Source organism: Diabrotica undecimpunctata, chromosome 4, assembly GCF_040954645.1.
Source record: "Diabrotica undecimpunctata isolate CICGRU chromosome 4, icDiaUnde3, whole genome shotgun sequence".
Classification (NCBI taxonomy): Eukaryota; Metazoa; Arthropoda; class Insecta; order Coleoptera; family Chrysomelidae; genus Diabrotica; species Diabrotica undecimpunctata.
This window is the reverse complement of record NC_092806.1, coordinates 132,980,061-132,991,700: the sequence shown is the minus strand read 5'-3', so window position 1 is coordinate 132,991,700 and position 11,640 is coordinate 132,980,061. Positions and strand designations below refer to the sequence as shown.

The following is an 11,640-nucleotide window of genomic DNA, read 5'->3' as shown; positions in this document are numbered from 1 at the left end:
AAGTATATAAAGTTTTTTACCTCCTCTATGTTGCATTCTCCTATTGTTATATTTTGTGGCTGCCTTATTTCTGCGTTTTTTCTTACCTGCATATATTTTGTTTTGGTCTGATTGATTTTAAGACCACTATTTTGTGCAGCTCGTTCTATTTGGTTGTATGCCTCTATCATTTCTCTTCTTGATCTTGCGATTATGTCAACATCATCTGCAAATGCTAGTATTTGCCCGCTTTTATTAATGATTGTTCCTCGTGTATTGACTGTTGTGTCCCTCAGTATTTTCTCGAGCACGATGTTGAACAAGATGCATGATAGGGCGTCTCCCTGGCGTAGTCCCTTTTTCTCATCTATTGTTTCCGTTAATTCATTTTGTATCCGGATTCTACTTTCTACTTTTAGAGATTCTTTTATCAGTTCTATTAGTTGTGTTGGTATATTAAATTCTTTCATTGCTTTTATTAAGAATTCTCGGTTTATATTGTCATATGCGCTTTCAAAGTCTATGAAGAGATGATGGGTGTCGATGTTATATTCAATTGTTTTTTCGAGGATCTGTCGCAGAACAAATATCTGGTCTATTGTTGACTTCTGTCTACAGAAGCCACTTTGGTATTTGCCAACTATTTTTTCAGCGTGTGGTCTAAGTCTTTCATAAATGACATTGGACATTATTTTGTATGCTGCATTCAGCAGCGTGATTCCACGGTAGTTTCCACATTCTAACTGATTTCCTTTTTTATGTAGTGGTACAATAATACCGCTATTCCACTCCGTTGGTAGCTGTTTATTCGACCATATCTTTGTTATCAATTCATGTATTGTTTTTTGTAGTGCGTCTCCTCCTTCCTTTAGTAACTCCGATGCTATTTGATCCGATCCCGGTGCTTTATTGTTCTTTAATTTTTCTACTGCTGCTCTAATCTCGGCTATTGTTGGTGGAGTCTTTTCTCTGTTGTCTGCTTGGTCTAATGGTATGTCAGGGGTCGTCTCTCTCCAATCTCCTTCAAACTTTTCCGTAAAATGTTCTGTCCATGCTGGTTTACCCGTAATATTAAATAAAAGCTTTTTCTTTATTTTTCCTGGAATCTATTTTATCATCGCGTATGCCACTTCTTTATTTCCTGTCCGCCAGATGTGACCTAGCCATCTAGTTCTACATTACTTTATTTTGGTTGGTCACGATATCTTTTTTCACTCCCAGGTATTTAAATTGTTATACTTCTAAAAATTCTGAATTAAAGATACAGTAAGAAGAAAAAGAACAAGGAGATACAATACTAACATACACCTCCCCAAGGAAGATCAGCGAGTTAATCAGGAAGAACTCCCCATAAAAAGCTTCAGAATCCGACGAAATATCCAACAAAGCTTTCTTAACCTTTGCATTTGTTCTGCTTCTATATTCATTTTGATCTTCTTTGGATTGAATTCAGTATGGTTCTCTGACCTTTCTTTCCATTATTCGTAAGTCTTCTTCATCTTTTTTAGCCATTGTCATTATTTCTATTGTGTATAATAATATTGGTTGAATTGTTGTGTTATATATGTTCGCCTTAGTTTTCTTAGTCAATATTTTGCTTTTAAGTGATCTTTTATTTACAAAATAAGCTTTATTCGTTGCCAATATTTTTATTTTTATATTTTTGTCATTCTTTATATTTTTAGCATCCTTTCTCTGGGTTTGCTTGTTGTCACTCCCAGGTATTTGAATTGTTCTACTTCTTCAAATTCTGAATTAAAGATACAGTAAGAAGAAGATACAATACTTACATACACCTCTCCAGAGGAGATCAGCGAGTTAATCAGGAAGAACTCCCCATAAAAATCTCCAGAATCCGACGACATATACAACAGAGCTGTAAAATACAATTGAACGAAAGCAGTAGTTTATATAATGAACCTAATACATGCCATACTAGGATTCATGCTCGTGCCTAATTGATTGAAAGAACCCCAGTGTACCATTATCCACAAAGCAGTGCAAAACAGCAAATTTCCGCGATACTATAGACCAATATGTTTACTTCCAGCAGTCGACAAAATAGCAGAAACAGGGCCCTTAAGAGTGTAAGGAGAAACGAAATGATGAGAATGTCAAAACATTCGACAGAGTATACCATAAGACTTATGTAAAATAAAGCACTACGGGTACAGTGAGGCAATTAGCCGACAGTTCTCATAGACAAGTCCTGTCAGATGTCGTGACTCCAGAGGCTGACGTACTGCAGTAAAAAATACTGTCATCTACACTGTACAAAATATACGCAGCAGATGATTCAAAAACACCTGAAGGACTAATCACCTTTTATTCATAGAAATTAGAATACAGCAGTAAGAAAACTACAGACTGTTCTAGATGCACTATATCAGTGGTTCCCAACCTTTTCCCCATGATCGTCCCCTTAGACAGGTTTCACCAGTTATGAATACTATAATCGCCCCCCCCCCCCCCCATTATCGAGACTGCACATCTTCTTTCAGTTTTTGAAGGTGGAGGCAGTATGTTTGAAGATACTCAGAATCACCACAAGAAGATTTCAAGTTGGGGAATTTGGTCAGATCTCTTCTCTGCATATTTTCTTCAAAAATAGATAGTTTGTCAATGAATGCTCCGACTACCTTTTTGGCCATATTTATGTTCTTCCCCTGTAGTTGCAGATTCATTTCATTTAATTTTTGAAAAATATCTGATAAGTAAGCGATGTCATTTCGCTTCTCTTGTAGTTCTGTACTCAGTGTGGGGTCAGTAGTATTAAGAAATTCAATAACAATATCCATGAGACTGAAGAACCGCCTTAAGCAATTGCCTTTAGAAAGCCAGCGGACTTCCGTATGTAGTAGCCATGTATTAAATATCTCATCATTTTCTTCACAAAGTGTAAGAAATATTCGATCATTCTTTGGTTTTGCTTTAATTTTATTTACCGCATCTATGACAAGTCGAAGAGAATCGTGCAACCTCTTACTCCTACAAAAATCCTCCTCCCACCTCCTACCCTACAAAATTCCAGGTACTGCTTGTTTCAGATGTGCAATAAATCCCTGATGACGTCCTGTCATTGCTGCTGCACCGTCAGTAGCACAGGCGATAATATTTAATAAGGGAATCTCTTTTTCCTCAAAAAATCTCTTAACGCCCTCAAATATGGAAGATCCTTTTGTATCAGTAATCAGACTTCTAACAAACAGCATTTCCTCGGCCATTTCTCCATTGTCGTCAATGAATCGGACATATGGCAGCAGTAAAGCTGTGATGTCACTCAGGGTACTCTTGTCAAGTTGCACAGTAAACTCTCTGCTTTTCAATTTGTTCCAGAGAACATCTTCGACATTCGCTCCCATTTTATAAATCCTTCTGGAGACAGTACTATTGCTGAGAGGAACTGCATCTGTTACTTGGCTGGCCTGGCTGGGTCCCAACATAGTATCAACTATCTCTTTGACAGCTGGGAGGATGAGTTCTTCTCCAATTGTGTGCGGCTTGGCACTTTTTGCTATTGATACAATGATACTTTGTAGGAAGCAAGTAAACCCTTGTCGTTTTTCTTGGTAGCTTTTGCAATCAATGACCCAACAGTAACTCGCCTTTCATACTTTGCCTTGAGCTCCTGTAAACGAAAGAAATACACATTCACTTTAATTATTATAAGTAATGGTAATAAAGTTTAAAAAAGGTTTTCTTATTATTTGTTTTATCTCACACAAATAATGAGGTAACTCTGACTTTTGGTAATAGAAAGTAAAAATAATTATAATATGTTGATACCTAGGTACAGTTACGATCACCAAATAGTTTACACTTTAATTTTTACATTGTAATACTTTTGACGTAAAAGGTGCGTTTAAACGGGGTAAAAATTTAAAAAATAGGCTCCTAGATACGTAAGTTTGTAAACTATTCAATGATTGTAACTGTACATGGAAAAATTACATCCTACAAACAAAAGACTTTTACTCACCCAAAATATTGGACGGGTCTGTCTGACTTCTCTGGATGAATCCTCTTCAAGTGATCCATAAGCCGAGACGGCTTCATGGCTTCGTTTGACAAAGATTTTGCACAAATGAGACACAATGGTAGATTCTTATTTCCTGGCAATTCAATGAATCCATATTTCAAATACTCCGTTGAGTACTGCCGGCACTTTTTTTTAGGTGCTGACATTTTGAGAACAAAACAAAAAAGTAATTAATTACTTCTTATTGAGAAGGCAAAGAATAAAAACACTATCTCGCAATTCTATCAAACACTATCTAATAATGATTCTAATATTGTGACGTCTCGTGTTCGATAAGATAAGTGGTTATGTCCGAATTGAAAGACAGACTTAACAGTTTTACAAATAAATCACAGTATTTTTATTAAAGTAATAACTAACTGAACACAATGACTGTCAGTTGAAACAAAACAACTTTATATACCACAATACAAACCTCGGGAACGAAAGACTCCAAATTTGAAGCGATGACAACCTCGGCCGTTAGCTTTTTGTTTTAGTCAGATCGGCAGGAGCGGTACCTACTTCTCATAATTCTTATCCCACTTCTCTCTCTCTTTCTCTTTTGTGCGGATGATCGCATAATACGAAAGCTCGATCAAAGGAAAATGCAGAATTCGTTATAATGTATAATTATAACGATAATGTATAGAATTAAATTGTATTATGATTCATAGCTCTCTGTGACTAGACGAGATGTTTGTTATTATTACCTGCATTGGTATACATATATTTACTTTTTATTATCCTATGGATATCCGATCGAAAGTATTGTATTTTTTTTCTCTTTTTCTGAATATCTCAAATCGCCCCCCGGGTGGCGATCGCCCCCAGGTTGGGAATCACTGCACTATATGACTGGTGCATATAATAGAAAATCGGGTAATTTTAATTAGAAATAGTAAACTCAAAGAAACTCAAGCAGTTATCTTTAAGTAGAGAACAGAAACACCTGAAGCACAATTAAAACTGCCTTACAGACTCATCGAATGGAGAAACGAGGCTAAATACCAAGGAGCCATAATGGACAAAGGTCTAACGTTCATTTCCCATGTAAACACCGCCATATACAAAACAGCCAGCATTCAAGCGAAATAAGCAGCAAGTTAACCTTCAAAACAAAAACTAGATTGATAAAAAGCAACTACTACCCATATTGACAGGCATCCCTTGTATGAGGATACACGTGCACACGTGCAGTAAAAAAAAGATCCAAGTGAAGCCGCAAACATACCTTGTCACGTGGATGAACGCTTCCTGTTAAGAAACATACAGAAAATAGATTCTGGATACTAGAAACAAGGAAAGAAAAAGCAGAAATGAAATTTTCTGAATAGAACAATAACCTAAACCATATCCTGCGAGAGATAAGTAGTAGGGTATGACATCTACCACCGATAGAAGCGTAGAGGAATAACTGCTTACAAGAATAACAAACAGTAACTGCTTGGTAACGTGTAGCTTCAGATAGCAATGTATCCCTATGCAACTCGCTTCTTTCCAAATCACCGCAGATTGATAGTAGGGGAAATGTGCCTATATTGAATCCGTTAAGAAAATAGCTTCATATTAATTTTAATTATTTATTTAGCAGGCTTTAATTATGACCACTTAACATCCTGTTATTTCTACAATATGCAAGCAGAAGAAGTGATTATACAAATGTATTCATAATGTACTAAAATGCTGTAAATTGATAATACCTAGACCAGTCCTCACATAAAAATAACTTTTTTTTTATTATTAACATTTAAGATTTTTACAATCTGTTTTGCAGTGAAAACAATAAGTAAAATTTTTTGTCTTTACATGACAGAGAGATGTAAGGTCCAGTGACCAAATCATCACGACACAAATTGGCTTGTTTACCGGTAGGATGCGCACATACACTGATACGCGAGCACTAAAAGCGGCACTGATCACAATGGCTGGGTGCTGTTGAAGGCGTAACTCCCACTGCTGTAGGCTCTGTCAGGATCGGTGAGGTAGGTCCAAGGGGTCATGTCGCTTCAATCTCTTCGCTTGTTGGTTGTTGAGAAGATTGTATGCCAGGGTATTAGGATGCAATCGCAACCTGTTTTGATATTGGTCAGAAGATTTTTTGCACTCTTCAGAGACTGTTAATACCTGAAGATCTCTATGTATTGCATCATTCTGGATATACCAAGGTGCATTAGCGATTGTTCTCAGAGTTTTGGATTGGAATCTTTGTATTATCATAATATTAGATTTGCTAGCTGAACCCCAGAGCTGTGAGCCATATGTCCAAATGGGTTTTGGACATATGGCTCTATAAATATGGCTTTATAAATAAAAATAACTAAAAAAAACCTTTAAAAACTGGAATCAACCACCAAAAAAATAAAAAAAGAGTGTGTGGGGGGATGTTGGAGTGCCTGGGAAGCATTGGGGTTTTGAAGGATTATTTCTGGCTTATCCACATGCCAACTGTCAGCACCGCAAGGCATGGATGTCCAAATGTTCTTTATCTACATGCATATTTTACATGAATTTTTAGTATTTGTTTAATACTACCTTTCAAACAGGAGAATGGCTGTGACATCGAATCTGAAGAACACCCTCTTTGGAAAAAGAAAGGTGTACTATCTTCTATTTCTGAGTTCTCTTTTTTTTCGGTAGCAATCAACGGAATGAGTAACATAGTCTTGACTAAGACTAGGAATGCAAGTCTTATCGTAGCACGTATCATTCGGTCTATTTGATTTACTGGTATTTTAATTTAAAGTCAAAGATCCATTTCAGATTGTAAACTACTAGGTATATTGGTCTTTTTTTCTGTGGTGTGCCGAGATTGAACTACAAAACTTTAGATTACTCACATTGAAGTGTATACTTTGGCTCGCACTTTCATAAAAAAGTTTTTTGTAGCAGATTTATATCGTAGGCGTGTATAATGGGCAATTAAAAACACTTAAATTTTTATTTAACATTGTATTAAACAATAATCTACGGTATATAAAGAGGTGCTGTATTAAAATATACAAAGTATATGGCATAACTGACTTAACATTACTTATAAAAAAGATAAAAATGTCTTTGAAAGATTAACTAAACTTCAGTTGGTTCAGTTGGACTAGGTCGGGGAGTTCTAGTACCACCTTCTCCCCAGTGTTGTGCAGTATATTGTACATATCCTGGATCACCCGGGCTGCTAGGTGGTCGAATTTCTTCTTGCCGTCTATCGGATCTTCTTAAAACGAATTTAGGATTTACTATGTCATATTTTCCATATTCCCCTATAAAATAGATAAATTTTATTAATGTATTACTTAAGAAATAGGTTTTGATACATATTTACAAAATGTGTATCGATCACTTGGAGATTTGAGTGGAAACATTAAACAAACTATACGCTAAAGCCTTGATTTGTAATAAATATCGTGGCTATAAGCACACAAAATAAAAATCGAACAAAATTAGACTATATAGAGACTAGAGACTTCTCTGGGAGTAGATAAGAAATCATAAGGATGACACAAACTAGTCTGGCCGAGGATGAGTTATTCTCAGTGGATTTGGCGCCATACAAGATATGTTGAGTTAAGAAATGGAGTTATAATAGGAAAAAATATAACAAATATATAAAAAAGTAACTTTAAAAGGTTTAAGTTAAGTCCCTAAGAGCTCTTTACAATAGCTAAAAAAACTGTAAAACAAGAGCTCTTTACAATAGCTAAAAAAACTGTAAAACAATTTTGGTGCGATATAGAAACAAAAAAACTAAGTACTTAACCAGTAACTATTTAATAAAAACAGATAAGCAAGGGGAGAGATACAAAACAAAAAAAGAACAGCACCTGGGTCCATACCAAGTGAAACTCAATATGAATAATGTCGCTAACCTGTAGATCCACATAATCGATATTTTAAAAAGCTTACGGCTTATCTAGTTTCCATACAACTTCCAGAAAATCCATGTATAAAAAACACGTGCTTTTATTTTGCTCCATAAAAAAGAACCACTATAGCAAACAAATGGCTCCAACTAATATTTGATACTATCCATGTTCATGGCTTAATCGAATAACTTAATCAAAAAACAATCTATTAATGTAATTCTTAAAAGAATATAAAATATAGTTCCCAAAATATATGGTAGATCGACCGCAGTGTGGTCTATATAAAACACTGTGTTGTTTGTAGTTCGAATGCCGAGTAAAGACCAACGGAAAAATTACCTCTCTGAGAAATTAACAACCCATGATCTGTCAATACACGAAAATAAATATGTTCCATTAGTGAAACCTTAAATTGGCCTAATACCGATGCAACTATTTACATATATCGATGTATAGACCTTTAGTAAGGAGGTAATCCTTTTAAAATGTAATATCATATCTCTATAACAGGTATATTCATATCTTTATCTTTGACCATTCATAACGAATGTGGATGCAAATAAGAACGATATAAAAAGTACACATATTTGTACAAGAGAATTATATACACAAATTATAAACTCATAATACACTCACAAATACAAAACTCTATATATAGATACAAAGAATAGTATGGAATATGGAGTACCTCAAACGATCATGTGAAGTTTCAAGAATGCAGAGAATTAGAAATAAGCAAATAAGTTATCTTACAAATGTCACATAGATAATAAATCAGAAAATTCACGAAAAGTGATTTCAGTGGTTTGGACATGTACCTTATATGAAGATATAACAAGAATAGAGGAAGTGGATATTGCAATTCAAACAGATTTGAAAGAGGGTTATTGGAGGGATAAAGTCAGCTGAAGACTGAAGCAAATATTTTTATCTCGGAAATGCTGTTGACGCAGCCTGAAAATATAATTTTTTAGTACCTATGTGTATATTTTAGAATGATTAAATGATGATGTTGTGTTTTTATTATTACATACCTCTTCTTATGTTACTCCAAACAGGTGAATGCTCACCAACATGTGGAGGTATTTCCATATCTTCAGCTTCTGTGCTTCCTTCATCAGTAACGTCTTGACCGTATATTCCAAATCTTCTAAAAGAGTCTTCTCTCATTCTTTGGTAACCTAAATCATTATAACCAATTTTTAATACAATCAACAAGCAAAGAAAAATCTTTTTAGGCCGTATCTATATCAGCTCTCTGCCACCAACAAACAGACCTTTTTTGGCTATGGTATATACACATACAGGACTCTTATATCAAGGCTAAATCGAACCTTCTATATCATATTTGAAAATCAACATAGAGTAACTTCTTAGAAATGAAACTAATTTGGTATGCATATTTTAGTACCTTTACTTACCCTACAAAGGGAACATTTCAGCCTTAACTTCTTTTTTGCCATCTTTTTAGATAAACAATCATGCATATTACCAGCATACCCTAAACATCTTCTACCTGCTACTTTTACAATAATGGAATTATACGATAAGTAAACAGGTCATGGATGTACATCAAAGAATTACATTAATTTATTGGGGTTTGTTTATTATAATCAGAATAGTTTCCTTCAGTCAATGTAAGCGACTAAAGAGATTTGATATTATTATAGTGTGATTTTTGTGATAGTTAATAGTGAGTAATTTTATTGAATGTGGAATGAACTTGGGATTATAGACTAATCAAAAAATTAAAGATGAACCATTTATAGCGTAATGAAAAGAGTGATACTAAATGTTTACAATTATTTTCGGCAACAGAATCTTTCTAATACGTATTGTTGAAATGTCTGCAGTGGAATGAGAGGAAACTATATATTATAAAGTATTCAAAACAGAAAAATTGGCTGGTATAGTTTCATCTAAACCGAAACGAGGAAGACCAAAATTATTAAAAGTCCAGCTAGATGATTGTTTTAAAAATGCCATTCGTAGGATTGGCCATTCGTTTTTTTAACAAGCAAATACCAACTTTAGATAAAGTTACAAAGTTTAATTGATGATCCTGATATGGCCATGATAATTAGAATCAAACTTTGGAAAGTTTTACATGAATTAAACTTCAAACGCCAAAACCGAAGAAATAGTATGTTTGAGATGAGAGTTCCTACGACAAATTAACACAGGACCGAAATAAATAAAATATATTATTTAGATGAAACGTGAATTAATGAAAGGCATTCTGTAGAAAGAGTTTTGAAGTGTAAAAATGTAAAAACAGGTCAAAAAGCGTTTCTACAAAGACATTCAAATGGTCCAGTGGAACCAACCAGTAAGGGTCGACGACTCATAGTTACCCATATGGGTAGTGTAAATGGTTTTCTCGCGGATGGTTTACTTTTGTTTGAATCAAAGAAAACCTGTGATTATCACGAAGAGATGAACAGAGATGAGTTTGAGGAATATTTCGAACAAATGATTGGATTCATACCTAAACACGCAGTTATTGTGATGGCAAAGCAAGTTACCACTCCAGACTAGTCGAAGATGTATTAACTATGCAATAAAAAAAATGAAATTGTAACGTGTTTCATATCTTATTAGTTAAAAAAATTGTTTCAAAAAAACTATCCGCCTTTTTGTTTGTCTCCACAGTTATCACTGTCACTACCACTACTCATCGGTTTTGTGCATTTTGAGATTTTTGTCGATACCAAAACAGGCTGTTTTCCTATAAGTGGCTTCTGTTTTTATGTAGATGGTTAATATAGATCGTCTTTACTTTAATTCTGTTATAGTTCTCGTCCACTAATACAGTTCTTTATCATTAGTGTGATTACCAGTTGTTTAACCCGAGATTCATCGTGCTGTTGAGAAAATCTAACATTTTATTCTTTTCCGTGCAAACTTGATGAACAATTTGACAACATAGCTTTCCACTCGTAAGTGCCCCGAGCAAGAGTGTAGTAATGCGCATGTCCAATAGTACCCGACAGCGTAACTAAATATGAGTAGAATTGAATTTTCTAGTATTAATCTAACACGCGAACAAGCATGTCATCTTTTCTGTTAAATAAAGTCTAACGACGGAGCTAAAAATGTAGGTCAAAATTTTCAAGCATAATTTTCTAGTATTGTGACAGAGTCTTTTTGTATCAGGTATCTATACAGTTCTGCAAGAAGTGCTTTGTGGTTATTTGTACGCTTATGCTTTGACTGCTTTGTACGTTATGATACGCAGAAATTCTATCCGATGAGGAAGTGCTGTAGACTCTGACGACAATATTGACGATGCTCTTGATACTGTGGCAGTTGAAGTGGACGATGAGCAGTGTAAAGAGAGTGGCGATGAACAAGAATGTCAGTCCTTTTTTAACCAAATATCTGCCGAACCGATATTTGTTGAAAAAAAAAAGAAACACCTAGAGTGGTATAAACACAAACTCCATGTAATTAGAGGGAAAACATCCCAAGCTAACATAATAACCAAGCTACCTGGGGTTAATTTAGCCTCTGAAGGTTCAAAAACAATTTTAGATTGTTGGAAATTGTGTTTTTCCAAATACCGTAATTGAAGACATAGTAAAATACACAGACCAGAAGTTAGAGCTTATGCGACCAGTTTGTCAGCGAGAGAGAAATTGCCAGCCCACAGTTTTTGATGAAATAAATGCTTACATTGGAATTTTATCTATGACAGATGTTTAAACAAGTCATCATCTCAATACTTACGATTTCTGGGCCGGTGAGGGAACCGCACCCGAATTCGTTGCTCCAGTGATTTCT

The 11,640-nt window shown here is 34.9% G+C and overlaps 2 protein-coding genes across 3 annotated transcripts in view; both read right to left on the bottom strand.

Annotated features, from left to right (window-relative positions):
- Positions 1-2,996: 2,996 nt before the first annotated feature.
- On the bottom strand, positions 2,997-4,164 carry LOC140438962 (zinc finger MYM-type protein 6-like). Its single transcript, XM_072528596.1, has 2 exons — positions 3,959-4,164; positions 2,997-3,552 (listed from the first exon to the last, which is right to left on the bottom strand). The coding sequence occupies exons 1-2, from the start codon at positions 4,162-4,164 to the stop codon at positions 2,997-2,999; spliced, it is 762 nt and encodes a 253-aa protein (XP_072384697.1).
- A 2,783-nt stretch (positions 4,165-6,947) lies between these two features.
- Positions 6,948-11,640, bottom strand: part of LOC140438410 (uncharacterized) — a 56,761-nt gene continuing 52,068 nt past the window's right edge. For both annotated transcript variants that reach the window (XM_072528091.1, XM_072528092.1), the window contains exons 6-7: positions 8,892-9,038; positions 6,948-7,254 (exon numbers count right to left, since the gene is read on the bottom strand). In XM_072528091.1, the coding sequence (XP_072384192.1) occupies positions 7,067-7,254; positions 8,892-9,038 (335 nt within the window). In that variant the 3' untranslated portion in view covers positions 6,948-7,066. The remainder of the gene's footprint in view (positions 7,255-8,891; positions 9,039-11,640) is intronic.